Here is a 22,257-nt window from a genome sequence, read left to right as displayed (position 1 = left end):
CAAAATCTTCGAAGGCACCACTTAGGGAAATGACATGGCACCTTCATTCCACCCCTAGGAGCTATGGCAACTTGTCGCATCAGCAAATCAGTGTGTGCATAAGACTGGTAAAAGGTTAAGCATATGCATCACTATTGGAGTGTGCCTCTCTTAAGACAACTTGGTCTATTCTCTAATACTCAGATTCCAAGGGACTCATGTGACATGCTATCTGTGGGAAGATTTGACAATAAATCTGAGTAGATAGAGCTGATTTGACCTGCAATTGCAAATTCCATGATATGGTGTAGCACACAGCACCTTTCAATTGTATGGAGGGTTCTTTTGGACTTGTTGTCTCTGATATGATGGTTAGGTGAGATATCGCATTAAAGTGGAAAGAGAAGATTGCATGATAATCAATTCCACTAGCAATCACAGGCCTTTTCATCAAGATCACAACATTAACAAACCCAAATTAACAGCACGATCAACATTGGCTGGGATATAAGAAATAGTCATATCTGGGATCAAGAGACAGTCAAGCTAGCGACACAAAACTGCATCGAATTGGGCAAGCTGTGTACAAGCGGACTATAAGAAATGTTAACTGTGTGTGGGTTTCTAATCACTAGATCAAGCACAAATGCATAAACACAAATACCATAACTGGGATCCAACAACGTATACAAAAATTCGACTTGGTGATTCTCCATGGTTGAAATATGTCCATCTTACAATGTGCTTTTGGATATTGTGTATAGCCATTTATAGCCATGTGTCTCTTAGTTATTGATTGAAGACTACATGACCTTTGCTTTTTATCAGGCCTTTCTTCTAGGCGCCTGAATGGTTGCATAGACCCCCAAAAACGATAGTAAAGTCCTCATACTGTCTCACATCATAATTTTCATGTTAGACAAACCCATCCATTCATAAAAGGTCTGCTTGAGTTGTCCACCTCACAAAACTTTTCATGAAACTGTCCATTTCACCTCTCCACCAGGAAACCAGGTATTGGGAATATCATCTGGAGATGTTCAACGTTAATCAATGGGATTTGTATGTGAACCACCTGCATGAACCCAGATAGACAATCAGCATCTAGATTGCTTTACCTGTCCCAGGGTTTTGCAATTCAAATAAACGCAATTGCCATGCACAAAGTACTGTTCTAGGTGTTGATTTAAGCAGCAGAAGTGTATAATTCTCTGAAAAAACAGAAATAAAAGTGTGGAATCAAAATGTGCTGACCAAGCATCATAATCTTTGTTTGTATCAGCTTTGAGATGGCCAGTTTGGAGTAGCTGAATCTTGTAATGGGACAAGGGCCATCTTTCCACCATAAATATCTGGCAGTTGATCTACATCAATTTCTCCCAGCAATGTCTCCTGAACATCTTTTCCTTGTACAAATAATATCTAAGAAAGGAAACACAAAGAAAAATGTTTCAAAATAGAAACTCGGTCATCTATTAGAGAAAAGGGGCAGGCCAGAAGGAGGTTAGACTTCCTTGTCTAACTCTAACATCTTTCTTAGAACATAATTTCAGTTCAATTTAGCATGCTGTAATTATGTGTGTTTTTCTACCATTTGCATTTGCATGCAGCAAGCAATGCTAATTTACCTCCAACCATCCAAAGGCTTGGAATTAAAATGTACCTTTTCCCTTGTAACTTTGTCCACTAGAGGTGAGATAATTTTCCAAGCTCCCCAAAACAAATATGGTACATTTACCAAATAAAGCTTCCTGAGGCGTTCAGGATATTGGTTCTGCATGTTGTCAAGGTTACTTTCTCTCTCTCTCTCTCTCTCTCTCTCTCTCTCTCTCTCTCTCTCTCTCTCTCATGGAGTTTGAATTAATGAGTTGCAATATTTACAAAGGGCCTTTTAGTTAACCAAGTAGACTCAAAAATGTAAAATGGCTACAAAAAACATAAGGCTGAAATGAGAGGAGAAGAAAATCATAAAGCGGGCACAATCGCATAAAGCGGGCACAATCGGGGTAGTGCGGATGATATTCATCCACAAGGGATCTCCCTGAGGATCCCACTAGAAGAAACCATGGAATAACTTGCCATAAAAACAATCCTCAAGCACGGCCCATGTGACCACGGATACTTGAAGCTGAATCAAAAATGAACGATGAAATGTCTGCAAGATGATGCCAGTGCTGGAGCAGCATAGGCAGCCTGATCTGGGGTGACAGATGGATGGTGGCAACCAAAGACAGGTCATTTGATGTGTGGAAGCAGTCACGTGGTGTAGGCAAGACAGCCACTAGAAGAGGGAGCTGATGGCTGAAATCTGCAAGGAGCGATGACCTATAAGAGAAGGATGAACTGAATGCTATGGACAGCCTCCTATTTATAGATGTGGATCCTCCCAAAGTTTGGGTTTTTTGCTAATGGGACACAAACTTTGGTAATCTTTGAGTGTTGGGGCTGTTTTAATGAGGTAGTCAAGATTTTGATGTGTAATGCATCTATTTTAGCTTAGCAACCGACACTTGACCTAGACAATTTTCTTGCTTCTTCCACAGCATAAAGTGACTGGGCTGCACCAATTCTAGTAATGACTTCTATGTCCAAGGAAGCAAAGGTGAGAAGTAAGAGATCGTACTAATCATGATCATTTGTGAAACTTTTAGTTGCACATATAAAGGCCAGCCTTGGGATTTCCAACACATAAACTTATCATGAATATGTTAAGACATCCAGTCAACCAATGCATGAGGAGCCACATCCACCCCCATGGGATAATTCAAGTGTCTAGTTATCTCTCACAAGGAATAACCCCTTCCTATCAACCCAAAGCATGCAAATCACTCTTTGTGAAATTGACTAGAACCCAAAACATGCAAATCACTCTCTGTGCAACAACTAATTAGTGGATTTCTGAGCATTGATATGCATGCCCAATGCCAAAGCAAACTGGCTCTGATGCCTTATCCAAATTGGCTCTATTAGCCTTAAGAAACATAAAAGAATCATGTGCCAAAGATTGCCCCAAAAGTTCAGCTGCACTTGGAAGAGTTAGTCCAAAGATGTCACCATTAATAGCCAACTTATCCAACAAGGAGAGCCTCAGATGAGTCACCCACCCCCAAATTACCAAGTAGCTTGCATAGCCAAGCTACCTACATGTTGCACTTGCAACACCTCTATACAAGACAAGGCAATTGTCGACTGTTTCTTGCTGCTCCAAGTAACAGCAATACTCCCAAAGGAAAACATAAAACCACTAGTAGATCTCCTGTCCAAAATACTACTAGCCCAATCTACATCTGTGTAACCATGCAAATCCAATGGTACACTTGCACCATAGAATAAGGCATAGTCCAATGTGGATTTCACATAGTGCAATGTGTGTTGCACGGCATCCAAATGTGGTTTCTATGGAAGCTGCATAAACTAACTCTCCAAACCAACTCTATAATTTAGATCTGGCCTAGTAACCATCAAATAGATAAGGCTGCCCTAGATAAGGCTGCCCGCAATCGTCGAGTACATAGTGACATCCTCAATCAAATCACCCTCATGTGCACTAAGCTTAGCATTAACATCCAAAGGTATAGAAATAGGCTTGCAATCAGCCATACCATACTTCTTCAACATATCCAATGCATATTGTCTATGTAAGAACCATATAGCCTCTGGAGTCCTGATTCTCTCTATGCCGAGAAAATAACACAGCTCTTCCAAATCATTTATCTCAAATTCAGCCTTGAGAAGACTCTTCACATTGTTAATCTTTTTCTCAATATCACCCACAATAATCAAATCATCTACAAATGTAGTAATGACCACAATACCTCCATCACTCACATACATAGAGCGAGTGATCAGCCTGTGCAATGTTGACAAGGTATTCTGTAATCCTATCATGCCATGCCCTAGGTGCTTGCTTCAACCCATACAAGGCCTTATAAAGCTTACATACATAATCTGGATGATTCTCATTCACATAACCAGGTGGATACTCTACATAAACTTCCTCTTGCAACTTCCCCTACAAGATGGTACTCTTAACATCCATTTGATGCATGATCCAACATTTTTGTGTAGCCGTTGTTGCTATGACAACCCTTATAGTGGCTATTTTAGCCACTCGAGCAAAGATCTCCTCATAATCAATACCATGAGTCTACGTATACCTTTTGGTAACCAGTCGTGCCTTATAGCACTCAATAGATCCATCTCGCTTATGCTTGACCTTGTAAACCCATTTGTAGCCAATAGCTTTCTTACCTTTAGGTAAGGGCACCAACTCCCATGTGTCATTATCCATAAGTGCAACCATTTTTTTATCCGTAACACGATCGCAACATTCATTACTTTCACATGCAACATCCAAAAACTTTCAAATGGGATAGATTTGGCTTTCTACCCATAAACTTCTCTTCGGGTTTCATACTATGTACAGCAGCAACGGATATCCTATTCATAATATATACAACAATAGCAACTACTTCAGTCCAATAGTAATGAGGTGAGTTTCTTTCTAACATCAATGCACAAGCCACCTCTACAATATGCCTATCTTTTCGCTTGGCCACTCCATTTTACTGCAAAGTATATCTGCATGTATATTGTCTATATATTCCATTTTTCTGCAAAAAATCAAAAAACTCATTAAAGAGATATTCTCCCCCTCCATCCGATCTCAGGTATTTAATATGCAACCCTATCTCCTTCTCAACCAAATCCTTGAAGCTTTTAAAGTGAGTGAACACCTCACTTTTCTCATGCATTGAATAAACCCATACTTTGCAAGTATGATCATCAATGTAGAAAATATAATACCTACAACCACTCAAAGTTGCCTTCTTTGTAGGACCCTGCACATCAAAATGTATCAATTTAAGTGACTTTCTGTATACATGCTTTTGATGCGAAAACACGTGCCTTGCTTGCTTTCCAAGTTGACATGCTTCATATACTTTATGCATCCCATCAACTCTTTGACCAATTCTCTTATGTCAAATTTCAATATTAGCCACAATACCTAAACCTTGTGCAAGCATGGCAACATCCATTTCAGGAAGACTTATGCCAATACTCTCTATTATCAGCAAAATTTTGTTGCTTATTAGAATCTATAACTTACACTCTTTGGCTCCCTCTTCGTCGAGACTGTCCTCCTCTATTTTATTATGCATCATAACCTTGACCACGCCGCCACCTTAGCCTCTGCCATAATCTCTACCTCTGTTAGTAGAGTAAAATACTAGTTTAGACTTGTTTTTACTTTGAGAAGAATAGGAATCCAAGCCAAGATTCTTCTCCTTAGGTATCAACATAAAAATCAAGTCTATAAAATCAAGGATATCATCCCTTGTATTCATAGGTGACTTGAAGCTCTAATATTCATCTTCAAGTTTATCTAAGTATGCATACACAACATCATCATCATCAACTATTACACTGATAAATCCAAGAGCTTTCACAATACTCTTAATCTTCAAGGTATAATCATTGATGGACGAGTTTTCTCTTTTCACCTGACTGGAGCTACAGCTTTCTAGCCTTTGTATTTACTAGGAACATCCTTGCCAAATTCTTCCATACAATAGTGAGGGTTTCAGATTCTTGCAAATAGCCCATCATGCTATCTATGGCACTAACAGACAGCCAATATATGGCTTTACTCTATGTCTACTCCAAATCTTTCTTAGCCTTTACTTGTTTTACAATAGCATTTTGTGCAGAAACTTCAGGTGCTACTGCCATGTCCCCTTCAATGTAGTTCCAAATACCTTTGCCCTTCAAGAAATTTGTCATTCTAAACTTCCATATAGAATAATTGTTCTTATCAAACTTCTCGTTGACAATCTGGTTAAAGTTGTCACACATTTTGACAAAGCAAAAAACCTTACAAAAACTGTAATTTGCAAGCAAGCTAATGCAAGGTGCACCACAACTAAACACAACCTTTTTCACTGATTGCATATGTATAAATGGCCGATACAACCAAAACTACAATATACCCAAGGATTGCTGTCGAGACCACTTGCAGGTCTAAAATAGAGGCCGAAATGACCTCAAATGCCAAAGATCATAGCCATCTACGGCTATAACCTAAGGCAAACTATATACACCATTCTTCCTGCTCACCAAGTTTTACTGTAATCAAAGACTGTAGCTCTACTAGCCTCAAGAGCCTCCTACTCTACTATAACCTAAGGCAAATCGAGCAAGGTAAAAGATTTTCTTACACGTTGCTTACTTGTTTGCTTTTTACTCCAACGCCTTCACCCCAACCTTCAATCAAGCTCCGCATAGCCATGGGACAACTCTCATACTATGAAAACATATAAGAGGAGAGAGAGATGAAGATGCCAAGAGCACACACACAATACAATGGAGACTTAAGAACATATTAGAGAGATGGGGCTGAAATCTTCTTTTTCTTTCTTCTTCTTCTTTTTTATTTTTTCACTCAAAAGAACTAAGTCTACAGCATTATAAAAGACTAATATGAAAAGTACAACAACGTATGTACATATGGTCACTAAGTGTGAACTCACTAGGAAAGAAGAGGTGGCATAATAAATGCGCCATAACCAAGGATAGACTATGTGGGTGTAGTCCAACTGTACAATCATTGGTGTATCCTCGTGTCGGTCACCTGACACATCAATGAATAATATCATGCCATATCACCAAGGCAGTGGATGCCAACTTATGTAGAGCTCAACATCTTAACATCCGGTTAGTAGCAAGAGGTAAATAGCTAAGAATTTGCATTTTCAGTCTAGGGATCTCGTCTCGATGACTCCAAGTACTCACTTTGGTGATGATATTATATGAGAGTGTGCAACAGAAGAGAACCAAGAACATGCACAGAGAGAGAGAGAGAGAGAGAGAAAGAGAGAGAGAGATGAAAGAAAGAAAGTTGCATTGACTAAAGAATACTAAATATAAAGGAGTGGACTGATCAGTCCCTACACATAGCCCAGGGCATCAGTGAGGGCACAAGATTAGGCTGAAATGATGATAGCAGTCACGGAGAATATCCAACCTACTATCCACGGCAGAGAAGGAGGAGACTGCAGCCACTAATGGAGCACTTTCCAAGGAAGAAATAAGAATGCTCTACCAACTACTAGGGGAGCTATAAATAGTATAAAACCCCCCAAATCTGGCCAATCAACCTCTAAGGATGCCATAAAATCTGGCTGACTGCATTTAATGCAATTGGCTGCACCAAAAAAAAAAGTGAAAAATGCAAATGAAGGCATCATAAACATCAACAAGGGCAAACAAGACAGACCGCAATCTGGGAGGGCTGGTCACAATTTGTAGGGGCTACACAAGCCAAGAAATGCATGCTTAATCGCAATTTGGGAGGGCTCATCAAAGTTTGCAAGGGCTACACAGGCCAAGAAATGCACAAAGATGTCTTAAATAGAGCTCCCTCCTCTACCAAAGCACATGACAGACATGTTGCAGCTCCTAATGTCCCCATCTAACTCAGATTGAGGCTCACAGATAGGAGATGACACTGCATGACAAACATGACTATTAACAATAGTAACCATCACAGCTTTCAAGGAGGAGTGCTTCTAAGCAAATTGAGTGACCATTGTGGTAGCAGCGATAGCCTGTACAAATCAAGAGTAAGCTGGTGACAACATTCTAGGCAAAGATAACAACAGTTTCAAACCTATAGGCAAAAGGTGATTGCATTTTGGATGAATTGGGGGTTGCTCGTTGACAATTCAGCCACTTTCTGGCAACAAAATTTTCATTTTTTCCCTCTCTCCTCAGCATTCTCACCATTCTCCATCTACTTCCCATAGCTCCTCAACAAATTTCAGTCATGATAGCCATTGGAGGTGCTCAATTCAAAATTTTACTTCTGTAAACTCTAATTTGCAACAAAAATTAGGGCTTAGCAACCACCTCATGTCCCGCGCCAAGAAACCAAAGGCTTAGTACTTGAGATAAGCAAGAACTAGAATTCAAGGAATTGCCAAAGATTTCAAGAAGCCAGTCATTCCAATTGGATCTAGGGTTAGATTTGACCAGCCAAGGGTCAATTAAAGGCCTAGGTGCATCAATGAGTAAATTGATGAGGCTTGCTAGCCATTTATGACAACAAGAGACATTGGAAAATGAAGGAGATTGAAGCAATCTTAGTGTACTTTATCAGTCTATTGTCCAAGTTTAATTGGTGACATTTGCATTTCAGTTTATGTGAATTTTATGCTTTTTGTAATTAGAATTACCACCCTTTTGGAGAAGAAAGGTTAGTTTCATGGTTCCATTTCTGAGAAACCATCAACTCCTTTGAATCGCTAGGCCCGTGGCACTTAATTGGAAGTCAAATGCATTGCTTTGGTGCTGAAATTGTAATCAATTGAGCATTACAACAAGAATGTCTTCATACAGTGCGATAGGATCAAGCAATGATGATGTCTCTCAATCTAAAAATTCATAAAATGTTGGGGGACATGCATTACCTAATCTTGGACAAGGTACACAGCATGGGCAACAAGTTGATATTGTTTGTTTTGACCAAAATGCATGTCCTTCAAGGCCTCTTAATGTTGATAACCAACAAAAAGATAAAGAACATGATGACCAATTCAAAGACTAATTTAGGACAGCAGGTGATATCTTTGCTCAATTGGCAAAGGATCCTCAATTTGCTCAATTCTTTAATTCTTCAAGGAAGGACGGTATAGGCAAGAACAGGAAGTAATCGTCAAGAGCTTCGCAACAACACAATGTACCGAATGAATAGCCAAAACAATCTCACAATGCTCCCAAAGTAGACAATGGGCAAAAATAATTGGTATCCATGGACCAATCAATACAAATGCAAGGCCAACTTGGTAGTGCCAATCCATCTCATTGTGGACAGCAAGGCATGCATGCTAACATGGGTCACCCGAGCTACTTTGGAAGTGGATCAATTTTCCAAGCAATGGCACAAGATATTCAGCCATGGAAATGCATGGACCAAATATACATGGTATACAGCAACCTATGCAACATATGCAAGGCCCAACGTATTCAAGTATGGCAAGTGGAATACAGAACCCAATGTATAGTATTGTTGGCATGATGCTTGGGGCACAAAGTGGCACGTTTGCCAATGCATCTATGCAGCGTGATGTGTTTGGGACTCATGGGACAGTTGCTGATTATGTAAATGCACCATCTAATGTTGGTCAAAATGTTAGTAGTACAAGTGCACTCTTTTTGTGGCCACCTGCCTATGATAATTTGACACCAAAGGGCAAAGCAAAGGATTACGATAAGGGTAGTAAATGAGTGTAGTTTGAAATTTTCAATGGACACAAGATAGACTGAAAGTGTTGATTTTCATTCAATATAGCCCACTAAGGGGAAAACTACACTAAGTCTTCAAATATCCAAAAGGTAGCTACTTTTCTTAAAGAAAATGCATTGCAATGGTGGTCTACAATTTTGATACAAGGTAAAGCACCATTAACTTGGGTTCAATTTAAGCAAATGTTTACTTCTACATGGTTGACAAGTACATTTGAGATTGATGTAATAACTGCATGGCATAACTTCAATGCATTGCAATGCAAGAATTTGGAGTAATATAACAAGAAGTTTTGGAAGTTGTTGCTACCTACTACTTCTTGTCGTACTATCACACTTTTTGGGCAGATTGAAAAGTATTGTTGTGGGTTGGCCAAAGGGATATGGGATTTTTATATTAAGACCATCATGACTAGCATGTTACAACTCATCAAGACAGTATATAATACTACTGCTTTTTTGCATGAAAAGTTTTTAGGCTTCAAGGGTAAGGATAAGACACCAAAGCAAACTTTCAAAGCTAATTAAAAGGGCAGATCTGTAAATAGACCAGATAAGAGGCGAAAACAGCAAGGAAGGTTACAACTCATCAAGACAACATATATTGCTGATGCTTTGCTGCATAGAAAGTCTTTAGGCTTCAAGGGTGATTAGGATAAGACACCAAAGCAAACTTTCAAGGCTGATTAAAATGGCAGATCTGTAATTAGACCTAATAAGAGGCAAAAACAGCAAGGATGTAGAAAAAAAATGTTGCCCAATGCAAGGTATTAATGGCTACAACTAGATGTTTTATTTGTGAGCAGGAGGGGCATATGGCAAGGAGCTGTGCAAATAAATAAGGAGAAAAGGCTGAAAATAAAGAGGTTGCAAAGGATAAGAGATCCAAAACATCACCTAGTTTGGTGCAACTAGATGTTTTATTTGTGAGCCGGAGGGGCATATGGCAAGGAGCTGTCCAAATAAACAAGGAGAAAAGGCTGAAAATAAAGATTTTGCAAAGGATAAGAGATCCAAAACATCACCTAGTTTGGTGCCCCATATAGTCAATGATCAGCCTGACGATGTACTACTGACGTTAGTAGAGCATGGGGCAAGGTCAAGGATCAACATGCATTGATTTTCTTTGGCAATGAAGCAAGAGCCAATTTTATCTCCACAAATATGGCAGCCTGTCTAGGCATCAAGGAGGATGAGATGGGACCCATGGGAGGAATTAGTATGGCAAGCAAGGGCCATGTAGAGCTTGCCACACATCTTATTGAGAAAGTACACGTGCACATTCAGAGTTATGTGGACAGTGAAGAGTTCTTCATTGTACAATTAGAGGGTTGTGATATATTGATTGGTATGTCTTGGTATCATCATGTGCATACAATGTGATTGACTCCCATGACAAAGTCATTTCTATTCAGTATAAGGACAAGACCTATACTCTTGATGTAAAGCTAAAAGGAAAATCAATCCACGTTATATCCACTTTAGCCATTTCCAGAGCAATGAAAAATCATCTTACAACGTACTTGCTTTTTGTCAAGGATCAAGATGATAGTATGACTAATGGGAGCATGTCTGGTCTGAATAAATATCACATGTTAGTTCTGAAAATGTATGCATATTGCTTCTCACAAACACTTTTAGGACAGCTACCACTCAAGAGGCCAAAGGATCATGCCTTAGATTTGATCCCTAGTAGTAGCCCTCCTTATAAGTCTCTATGTAGGGTCAGTGCAGCTCAACAATAGGAGATAATGAGCTATTAGAAAAGGGACTGATTCAGCCAAACTCATACCCTTTTGGCTCACCATTGCTTTTGGTGTAGAAGATGGATAGTTCATGGCATATGTGCATTGACTATCATGCTTTGAATAAGATCATGATCAAGAATCAATTACCAATTCTACGAATCCATAATATCATGATAGATTGCAAGTATCGGCCATATTTAGACGCATTGATTTGAAAAGTGAATATCATGAAACATGCATTAGACTAGACAATGTACAAAAGAGAGTTTATGTGACATATTTTGGGTTGTATAAGTCTCTCACCATGCCCTTTGGATTTTACAAATGCTCCTACCACATTCAATCATATGATGGACACGATTTTTATACCACATAAGAGTATTTGTGGAAACATTCTTTGATGATATGATTGTGCACTAAAAGAATGAAGAGGAGCATAGAAGGCACTTGGACATTGTGTTCAATGCATTGCATAAGCATCCTTTGGTGATCAGTGACAAGAAAAGTGACTTATTTTTGCATGACATGCACTTTTTGGGGCATATAGTATCAGTTGATTATGTGTGTATGGATCCGACAAAGGTTGAGGCAATGCATTCATGGCTACATTTGAGAGCAACATCGAGAAGAATGTGGAAAAGCGAGTTGATGCAGTGACAACCAAGGTTGTTTTATTTTAAGGAAAATCAAGATGTTAAAGCTGAGGACAATGATTATCAACAAACAAAAAGCAGCTGACAATGCCCATAATTGGTGGAATCAAGGAATGCAGGGTACTCATCGACCATCCTACTGCCACTTTGTTCGAGTTTGGAGGGTAGCTACAATCTGTTCTAATAAAAAATATTTCTGATAACCTACAAGAAGTTAGAGGCTATGCCTTCCAAATTTACATGATCAAGTGGCTGCATCACATGCTGCACTAACTTATTCTGGTCTCTATTGTACTCAACTGTTGTGTTGAGAGATTTAAGTCCTTGGATAAATTATCAATCTTTGTTTTCACTCACATAAATCAGCCAGTAAGTTGTGAAATGTGGTGTGAACATATTTGTACCCTAGCACTGAGTCTGCTCTCTTAAAAGTTGTTAGGTACATCAATGGCAAAATCCAACATATGTAGATGTTCTTGGAAGAAAAGTTACTGACTTGCAAGATGTCAAGCACTGCCAAATAACCCCGAATGTCCATGTTTCTCAAGCCCCATCCTGCCAAGTCTCCTATTATGAAAAACTTGCCCTGATCACCACCAATGCTACTGCAGAACATCCGCGAAGGTTTAAAAATACAGCAAAAAGGGACATCTTTTTAACTTTCCCATTTCATTTCTAATGAGATTGAATGGGGTGGGAAAAAATCACCACCATAAGGGAAAATATTGTTTGAAAAGTGCAAAGTAAGGTGTATTATATGACATGCAATCTGATGATACCTGCCAGCTGCTTTATCAAAACAGTAAACAAAGAGCCCTGCATACATGCACAGTCATTGCATCACTACATCTGCTAAACATGTGAAGAGCATGGAGTAATTTCAAAATCAAAATGTTGAAAAGAGGGGAAAAAACAGGGCACAGATGCATTGAGCATGGTGAAGGGAGTTGGTTAATATACGTTTTATCTCTTCCAGGTCTCTTTCATATGCAGCATGCCTCGCAGTCAAGAGTACGACTATTGGGCACCCGTGTTTATCATGGCCTTGCATAAAAATCTGCTTTCTATCAAGTTCTGTGTTGATCTCTGCTTCTTTGACAAAACCAAATGATCTCCTCCATTTCAAGTGCTGCACAAAAAGGTCTGCAGCTTTGCCAGTATCATAATCTCTTGCACATAAAAAGCGTATCAAATCTGAGTCACTAACATTCTGCATAGCAACCATGATGGTCTAGTGAGTTGATTGAAAAGAACAGAAATATTTAAAGAGCGAGTCAAAATAAAATGCAAACGTAGGCATTTGTGTAAATCGCACTTCCTTAGATGCAAAGTTTGAATGACAGTTTCAAATTACGTGAACCAGCTATACACAGTAGTATTGTGCACTCTATTTGATTTGCATTCTCTAAATCCCGTTAGCATCATTTGTCAAACATGCAGCTTCAGACATTGCCTCTCCAATTGTTACTTCAATACTCCATTGCATATAAGATTCACAAACTGGAATAGATTTGAAGAAATTCACACAAAGACAAACATCTGACACATGAGAGCTTAAAGAACTTGTCTTGATCTTCTTCTAGTGGTGTCATGTAAGTCCCATTATACATAGAGCAGCATCAGATTCACTTCATATTCATATAACTGTGCCTGCACTCCTAAGTTTGACCACAACTCATGCATGGCCTTCTCAAATACTAGCTCCCTCCTGAGTTCTCTCAACCATTTATTTTAGACCTACGGATGATTTGCTCTATGAGTGGGATGCAACCTTGATGTCCTATCCCTCTTTATTTGGTTGTTTATGCTTGTATGGCTTGAGAGACGTCAGCATTTCATTCTGTAGGTTCTAGATTTGAGGCTCCATTCTTATGTATTTATATCATCTCGCTTGTGTAGTTAGGAGGTCTCCTTCAACCAATAGGTAATGATTGTCAAAGATGAAGAAATTGGAGAGCCCTGGAAAGGGTGTACCAACTCACCACCCTTGGCCAGATCAGCAGTTGACTAGGGAGCATTATGGCATACTTACTATGGACACAATTACTATTAGGCCTTGTTGCAAACCAGCAAGTCCATTTGGTGGAGTTTCTATTGAGCTACCAAACCTGCCTCCAAAATTATTATAATTTAGGCATTTTTCTGGTTCATTAAACAGCAATGTATCTTCACATGGTATTAAAACCAATGCTCTTCTAAATAGTATGCTCATGGGTATCATGAAAACTTGTTTTGTATCAAGCTTCTCCTTCATTGGAGGCCTGGAGATGGCATTGTTCTTTAAATGAGGACAATGCATCTTCACCCTCATCTTCTTTGAATCTATTAGATGTCAAGTCAAATCTCGATAATGGATGAAGAGTTCATACAATACTCTCATAGAAGGCGACCTCAATCTTCCCTCTACACTCCAACAAGAGCTACATGTCAATCAAAGCATTCTATTGGTAAGGTTGGCCACCTCTCCACTCAAGAAGGACATATCACACTAAGAACAACTAGCAATCCATCATCTTCATCTCAACCTGGCCCCATGTCAAGTTCCTATTATCCATTTGAACTTGATTTGCAGAAGTTGAAACCCCTCTATAATGCTCCTCCTAGTATGCAGGAACCAGTTGTGATTTACCATGAAGTCCCAGCCCAACATCAATATATCAATATTGATAGAGAAGGCTATAGAGGTAGAAGCATGCCTAGAGGTATACTTGCTCCTTTGACTCATCCCTCCATCTTCAAATTATCATTTAGGTTCACTTATGCTTTCCGTAGCTTAGGATTAAACTCCACACTTGCATCATCTACTTTAGATTCTATGTCTAGCACATTAGGCCTAGGATCTTTTGTATTTTCTCAAAGTTCTTTGTTTTAGGGATGTTTAATGAGCTGAAAAAAGGGGTCTAAAGTTAATTAATCTTTTGTTGCTTTAAGCTTAATATCCCCTTCTCAGCCCAAAAACTAGAGCCAAGAGGAACCACAAAGCATAGCTCGAGCAAGAGGTCTCATACAAAATAGCCAAGGTATCATACAAAGAATGCATGTCAATTGCCCAAAGGCCTACCAAGACTGCAAAGGTAATAAAGAACTCTATTTTACCCCAAGAGGCCCCATCCCGAAGCTTGAAAGATGCTAAGGCATCAGCCAATGGGCGCTCATTGGCTGCCCAAGAACCTACTAAGACTTCATAGGTAATCATTATCTTTCCTTGGAAACCCAAGTTTTTTTCTTTTTTTTTGGGAGGGGGGGTTTTCTTTCTTTTGTTATTTCTTAATCCCCAAAAATTTGTTAGTGCTTGTCTAATGGGGAAAGGATGGTTAGCTCACACGTCTATCAACAAGAAAAAACCACCCACAAGGGTGGGAGGTTGAACATGAAGCAATGATGAAGAGGTATGTAGGTGATTGAACTATAGGTGGAGACCATTCAAGATCCAAACTGAGCAAGATGCTCATGGTTACCATGCACAAAGAGATTCATAGAAGAATGCTATGCAATGCAAATTAAAGTGCTCATGCAGCAAGGTGCCACTTGGACACTGTCTCTCATAGGGAAATTGTTCATTTGCCCAAGAAACCTTTTGCAAAGATGATGATTATGCAATGCAAAGGGTAAGTACGAGAGGGACTAGCTGCAAAGATCAAGGACAAGAAGACAATGTCGAAACTTGTAGGTGCCAAATAAAGGGAAGGAACCCCCTCTCAATCATGGCTGTTAATGTTGAAGGAGGATGAGGAGCCTAATGTTGGTCTTCATGTGGTGCTGAAAACCATGTGATGAAGGAAGAAGCAGCCAAAACTCCCTAGCTAGAAGAGCTAGGGAGAAGTAGGGGTTATGGTAGCATCAAGAGATGTTTGAAGATCCGCCTCAAGAAATGAAGCCTCCATGCTTGTAGAAGAACAAGTCTCAAAGGAAGATGAAACCACAAGGGAATGGCTAACAACCCATGTCTTCGACCCAATAAAAGGACAGGCTGCAATTTTAGTCCTTAACTCGAATACTAAACCTAGCATGTAAGTATCAAAATCTACATACCAATGCTTCATATTGAGATGCTTTGGTGGTAAGCAAAGAAAAAGTAATGCAAAGCTTGATAAGTCGATATTGAATCTAAATCGAAAGCTAAATAAAATGGTGGTCCTTGCATGTAGCCGAAGGCATCAGTGAAGGCACTGGATTAGGCTGATGACAATGGTAATACCAACATGGAGGAGAGGATGAAGACAAATTGTGTGTCCACATACATAAAAGATAATGACCTACCAAAAGTGGGAGAGGGCTATAAATAGCCGGAAACATCCAATACTAGCCAACCAGTTGCAATCACTTACATTCAATGCTAACTGATCAGCTGGTCATGATGCACAAAATGTTGGTGATGATTTGGAATAAGCCGTCCATTAGAAATGTTGGTCCACCCCCTCACACCACAACCCTCTAACAATGTAATGAAGAACTCTTCATTGTCCACATAGCTTTAAATGTGCAAACAAAGCTTTCCAATAAAAGGTGTGGTGGGCTCTACATGGCCCTTGCATGCCATACTAATTTCTCCCATGGGTTTCATCTCATTCTCTCTGATGCCTAAACAGGCTGCCATGTCTATGGAGATAATATTGGCTCTTGCTCCATTGTCAAAGAAAATCAATGTGTGCTGATCCTTGATCTTCCCCCACGCTCTATAAAGCTCAATAGCATCATCATTGGGTTGATCATCACTAACTATATGGGACACCAAACTAGTCAATGTTTTGGGTCCCTTACCCTTTGTATCCTCTTTAATTTTAGCCTTTTCTCCTTGTTTTTTGGAGAGCTCCTTGCCATATGCTCCTCTTGCTCACCATAAACCATTGATTTGCAGCCATTAAGTCTTTGCGTTGGGCAACAATTTTCCATATCCTTCTTTGCCATTTTTGCCTCTTTTCAGCCTATTTATAAATCTTCTCTTCTTATGATGAGAAGAAGGATGAGAAGAAGTCCAAGCCCAAATGCCCACACTATGGAAAGGGCACTCATCCAAAGGAGTAGTGTTGGCAAAAGTACCCCCATTTGAAGCCAAAGGACAATTCCAAGGATTCGAAGGCTACCTCAAGTACTACAGAACCAATCTTCATTCATTTGTCCAAGGTGGAGGATACCGCACTTGCTTCTTTCATTAAGGAAAAGCCATGGTCCATGTACAATGGAGCCTCTTCACATATGACCTAGCAACAAGGTTGGCTTCAAGTCCTTCATTTTAGAGGAAGTTCCATCACAATTGGCGACAACTCTTCCGTATCAGTTTGTGGAGTGGAACTATTCCCCTTTTGTTCGATAGACAGGATCCTTTGCCCAAGGTTCTTTATGTACAAAAGTTAGATTTTAGCCTTCTTTCTGCCCATGGTTTGACACAACTAAGTACACGCTATGACCATTGAGGATTCTTCTACAAGTGCTATTCTTTGGACAAGTACACAAGAGAAGCCCACCTACCCTTGCTACCCAAACTTCTCACAAGCTTGGGCTACTTTTGCATGCATGTTATGGGCACCTAAATTTTGACTCCATCAAACATTCTTCTTAAAAAAAGTTAGTAAAGGGCTTCCAAACTTTCCCCCCATCCACATATTATGCCCTAGTTGCTTACAAGGCAACTAGCATAGCCTTCCTCATCCACATGTTGCTTCTTGGAGAACTACTACTCCACTAGAGTTGGTGCATACAGACTTGTGTAGACTTATGGGAACGGTCTCCATTGGGAAGGCCAAATATCTAATCCTTATTGTTGATGATTCTCTAGTGATTTCAACGCGTGTTTGGGGCCATATTTATTGGAGTACAATAGCAAGGCGTATTACAATTTCTGCAAGAGGAAAGTGTTTGCTGAAACGCAAATTCCTTTCAAGGTTCAAGATGCGCAAGCTAATCATGGTGGAGAGTTTTGCTCTAAGGATTTTGGCAAGTTTTGCAAGGAGCATGGCATTCGAATGAAGTACTCCCATCCAAACAAACCATCTGAGAATGGTGTGGTGGAGCATGCCAACAAGACCATGTTTGAGATGGCCCGCCAACTACCAATGGGGCTCCTACAAACTCAAACCTTCAATTGCAGTGCTAGTGGGAGCTCCACTCTCCAATTCCAGTCCCAATTCAGCATCGAGATCAACACTAGAGACTTCCATGAAGCACTTCAATAGTAGTTAACAAAAGCAGCTTCTGACACTAGATTTCATTCATAAATCAAGCTTTTAGGATTCAGCAGATTTGGTGCAACCCTCTTCCAATCTCAATCTCTCGCTCATTTGCATGCATCAGCAAGGTCATAGCCCTTGCCATGTGGACAACGGTTTACAACCTCAATGCTCATAGATAGCAAACCAATCATCAGGCTTGAGCAAAGAAAGCAACTAATAGCATTGCAAATGAGTGAGCCGCCTTGACAAGCCACCCATTCGTCTTTCATTCTAGAGCCAAATCTTCTGGCTGAGTACAAGTCACTTCTCTAGATAGCCAGAAACCACTCGCCAACAAGAGTAAATCCATTCTCAGAGATGTGTCTTATGTGGCATGTGCTCATCATACAGTCGTTGCATACACTGGACTGCACAACCATCTAAACACAAAATAATGCTCCTTGTAATGACAAGAAAGATCACATAGCACCCATCAGTCTAATCAATACCTCTGCATGTAAGCTCCAACTGTTGGTCGATGTCTGTCTTCACCACTGGCTGAACCAATGTGTATATGCAAAAGGCTTCAGTTAAATCCAAAATTGGTTGCAACACATAGAGATCGAACATGGTGAAAACTTTGTTGAAATGAATAGAGATCCACCACAGTGAAAATTTATATTGCATGAGAAATGCAAATACATATAACGGACAAATAAACACGGTTGTCAATGTGCGTATGCACAAGGCTTCAATTGCACCCAAAGTTACTGGTTAGAATGCATCAAGATCCAAAAATGCTTAAAACTTTTGTTGTATGAGAAATGCACATAACATATAAAAGACAATAACGATGGATGTATATACTGTTGCAATGTACTGTAGCAGGAAAACAAGCTCACCCTTGAATCACAACCCAAGCACTTCAAGGGTTGTTGTGGGAAGAAGAGAGTAGAAAAGGCAATCATAAAAGACTTGTTAAGGCAGAGATAAGCTCCTGACAGCAGCACCAATGGTTGATTTCTTCTTCTACAAGGCCACTTTGATCATGAGAGCTGAGATGAATAGAATAGTGAGAGAGTCAGCTCTGTTTAGAGGTTGTACTTAGCTTGCCCAGCAGCTCACATGTATTGGAAGTTGAGTGATAGCCTATACCAAAATTGTGTAGCCAACCAAGTATCGCTTTTCCTCTGCTAAAGCAGAGATGCCCATAAGTTTCCACTTGATGAGAATCTGGCAACCTTTAAGAAACCAAAATGCTTGGGCCCAGGATGGATCACGTGCATTTATAAAAGCTGAAATTTAGAAAACTGCTGCATGGTACAATTGTTGGCAGGCCTGTGATTTGTCTCTAACTTGTAAGAGCACCCAGAATATGTCCTCTGAACACTGGTCGTAAATTCATTAGCAGGTGAACGTTCAAAAGTTCAATCGGTTCAATGTGAGAAAAGTTTTTCCAGGAAATGCAGGACCCATTATCAATTTACAGGTAAGCTGCCAGCTAGTCATAGGAGAGCTTGAGCGCATTTTTGCACTCTGAGCTCAACCTTGAAGAAACCAGACGAGGTTTTGACAGCAAGCCCATTGTGACTATGAATGCCTCGCATCAACTGCTACAGAGAGGCTCTGAAATAAAGGCTTCATCCAAAGGGATAGTGTATGTGGTTATGCTTAGGGCCTAAAAGCTGCTGAATCAGAAGCAGCCTTTGTTCTGAGCAAGGGAGGAAAAAGATTTTTTGAGGTGATAAAACTGGATGTAAGGTTCAAGGGCAAACTATGGATCAAAGCCGGAGCCCAGCTTGGTAAACAGAAACAGACCATATGTGTGGTGAGAGAAACACTGGGGAGAATACCTGAGCCGATGGATCCAGGCGCTGTACAAGCTCCCGCATGGAAATGAGCAGGGGGGTTTCATCCCTGCGACTTGCCATGCCTTGGGCGTGCAGCGGATCTACTCTCTAATTCCTCCTCGGATCCTCCTCTTCAACTACCTCTTCTTCGTCTTCTCCTCCTCCCATCCTCCCCCCCCCCCCCCTCTCTCTCTCTCTCCCTCTCTCTCTCTCTCGCTTTCTGTGGTCTCGCCACACGAGGCCAGCAAGGTTGGAGGGATTAAACGTGCGCAGACCTCCGCCATCGATGCACGTCGTCGACGCCGTATTAGACATAACTGTGACCAAGCTCTACCATTCACGTCAACGCAAGGACAAGCAAGATGCGTCGTGTCTGTGAATTTTGAGGGCTTTTATAGACCGCAAAGGCACCCAAAAATTGTGTGTGGCCGTTATTATTAGTTATTAGTTATTATTATTTTATTATTATTATTTTCGCTACTTGGGGTCGCGGGTCACAGTCTCATCACAGAGGCTCACAGGTTACAACTACTCTCATGGGCCCCGCCCGGCCGTCCGTTCGCCATGTTTTCAAAATTCACGGAGAGGGAGACCGAGACGTATCAAAAGTTGTGGGGTCCACCATCCTCCACCTGTACTCCGTAGAGCGGTGGCCCCAGGCCTGTACCAAAAAGAATGATGTCACACGTGAATGCAAATGCCAAAGACTCAACTTTCAAGAGCTTTCTAACTTTTGAAAGGGGCTATACTATATAGATTGCCCCAAGAACCATACGCCTATACCAAAACAATCCTAAGGGCATCCTTCGAGGGTTACCCAGCGGGTCGCGGGTCACACGTTGCGGGCCATTGCTTTTATGTCGGTTATGCAACGTCTTGATACCTCCGTCAAACATTGTGACAAGGCCCATGGGCCATAGCAATCAACCATCACTCATCTCTGAGAGATGTTCGAGCCCCAGGGCGATGTGTCACTGTGGCCCAGATCATACCCCCCCCCCCCCCCCCCTCTTCGAGCCTAGAGACATGCAGATCTCCATGCTAGTGAAATTCACCTTGCTACACACAAGTCAAAACACTAAAATGGGAGGGAGATTGCACAAACAACACCACATTCAAAGGCTTCAAGCCTCCTTTTTTTTGGATAGCAGTACTTTAAAATTTTCTTTTGCACACCAAGGATGAGCTCAATTACAATCAACTTTAAGGAGAAGTACTTCTCACTCTTACAAGATCATCCAAAGCATGTACAAGGAGAGGTTTGATAACTTACGAGACATAAAGTGTGGACTTGCAAATTCACAAGCAGACTCAACTTCAAGTTCTCAATGGATCCAAATGAACATCCAACAAAGAGAGGGGGGAGGGAGAGAGATTTAAATGGCTCATCGATAGTTTTGAAACCATGTTTTGAAGGCCACATGAAATGACCCCTTAAAGTTTATGCAATACCCTCAAATGAGGATCATGTAACCTCTCCAAGTCCCATTAAATATGCCACCGAGCTATAGTCTTGTGAGCTAACATCTATCCATGTGCAATCAAGTGCACAACATGTTGACTTCTACAATTAACTTGTGCATGTCCCCACTCTTCCCCTCATTTGGATGGTAATCCCTTATTTGTGCAAAGGCCTAGCCAACATGGTGTCAAATTCCATCCACTTCAACCAAGCCCCATCCACATGCCCTATGGTACATACTATATCAACTCACAGTGATCAATTAACCTATGTGTGTTTAGATGCTTACTAGACTTTGTTGGGTCATCAAAAGTAAAATGAGCACAATGTGGCATGTTATTTTACCTCTTTGCTAAAAGTGTGCCTATTTTATGCTGCTAAAGACTTTTGAAAGTCGAGTGAAAGACAAATGAAGTTTGTTGATGTAGCATCACCCTAAGCTCATGATCTCTAGCTACTCACGCACCCACCCTAGCTGCTCAAAAAACAACTCCATATTTGAATGGTAGCCTATGATTCCATTTTATAAGATTGTTTTAGTTTAGGCTGCTATTTTAATTTTCAAGTTATAATCTATAAATTTTAGAAGTGCAATGCAATAGAATTTTGTTGTTATTTATTGGCCATATTGCCCTTACGGGAAAGGGTACAATAGTCATTCATATTTAACTTGTAATAAGGACCTCACAAATGTTTAAGGAAGATAAATATGTACGTATAAAAGTTAGTATGTATGTGAGCATATATCTATGTTCATATGCATGCACATACATCCCCCCGCCCCCCACCAATTGTCTCAATTCAAATTTTGTTTTCTTAATAACCCAAAAACGCATGAATGAATAGTGTGATGCAAGATAGCCAAGGAGTTTAATCAAAGCATACACACAAAATATACATTGCTTACAACCTTTCAATTTTTGGACAAATGTATTTCTACCATTAGAATTATTTACTTCTCCAATAGAGCTTATTTGGGATTCTAAACACATTTACATAATGGTCCATGGAAATCTTCAAAATGAGTTTTAGTGTTTCCCTTGGATCCCCTCTTAGCCCTTTTAGAACTTTTAAAAAAGGGGGGCACCTATTTCTACACATTATTAACAAGAT

The 22,257-nt window shown here is 40.2% G+C and overlaps 1 protein-coding gene across 4 annotated transcripts; it reads right to left on the bottom strand.

The window, feature by feature from the left end:
- Positions 1-443: 443 nt before the first annotated feature.
- Positions 444-20,059, bottom strand: LOC148032181 (CRAL-TRIO domain-containing protein YKL091C-like). 4 transcript variants are annotated; one of them, XM_087682807.1, is made up of 9 exons: positions 19,686-19,871; positions 18,958-19,022; positions 18,735-18,861; positions 12,644-12,893; positions 12,463-12,499; positions 12,180-12,288; positions 1,643-1,730; positions 1,234-1,401; positions 444-1,054 (listed from the first exon to the last, which is right to left on the bottom strand). In XM_087682807.1, exons 1-8 carry the CDS (start codon positions 19,761-19,763, stop codon positions 1,349-1,351), a joined length of 807 nt encoding a protein of 268 aa, XP_087538933.1. In that variant the 5' UTR covers positions 19,764-19,871; the 3' UTR covers positions 444-1,054; positions 1,234-1,348. The 4 variants fall into 4 exon arrangements, with proteins under 4 accessions (XP_087538933.1, XP_087538932.1, XP_087538935.1 ...); XM_087682806.1 differs by having other exon boundaries at positions 446-1,054; positions 1,643-1,753; XM_087682809.1 differs by lacking the exons at positions 18,735-18,861; positions 18,958-19,022; positions 19,686-19,871 and adding an exon at positions 19,958-20,059 and having other exon boundaries at positions 451-1,054; positions 1,643-1,753.
- Positions 20,060-22,257: the final 2,198 nt, after the last annotated feature.

Source organism: Lygodium microphyllum, chromosome 8 (genome assembly GCF_053477565.2).
Source record: "Lygodium microphyllum isolate KBCC chromosome 8, Lygodium_microphyllum_v1.1.10, whole genome shotgun sequence".
Classification (NCBI taxonomy): Eukaryota; Viridiplantae; Streptophyta; class Polypodiopsida; order Schizaeales; family Lygodiaceae; genus Lygodium; species Lygodium microphyllum.
The sequence above is the reverse complement of the archived record's forward strand: the minus strand, read 5'-3'. Positions and strand labels throughout refer to the sequence as shown.

Bases quoted from the DNA above. Each gene is read 5' to 3' on its own strand.
- LOC148032181 (XM_087682806.1), bottom strand. From the start codon at position 19,763: ATGGCAAGTCGCAGGGATGAAACCCCCCTGCTCATTTCCATGCGGGAG. The intron at 19,023-19,685 runs GTATTCTCCCCA...CTGCTTTAGCAG, and splicing joins GCCTGGATCCATCGGCTCAG to AGGAAAAGCGATACTTGGTT. The intron at 12,500-12,643 runs GTATATTAACCA...GCATGTATGCAG, and splicing joins AGACCTGGAAGAGATAAAAC to GGCTCTTTGTTTACTGTTTT.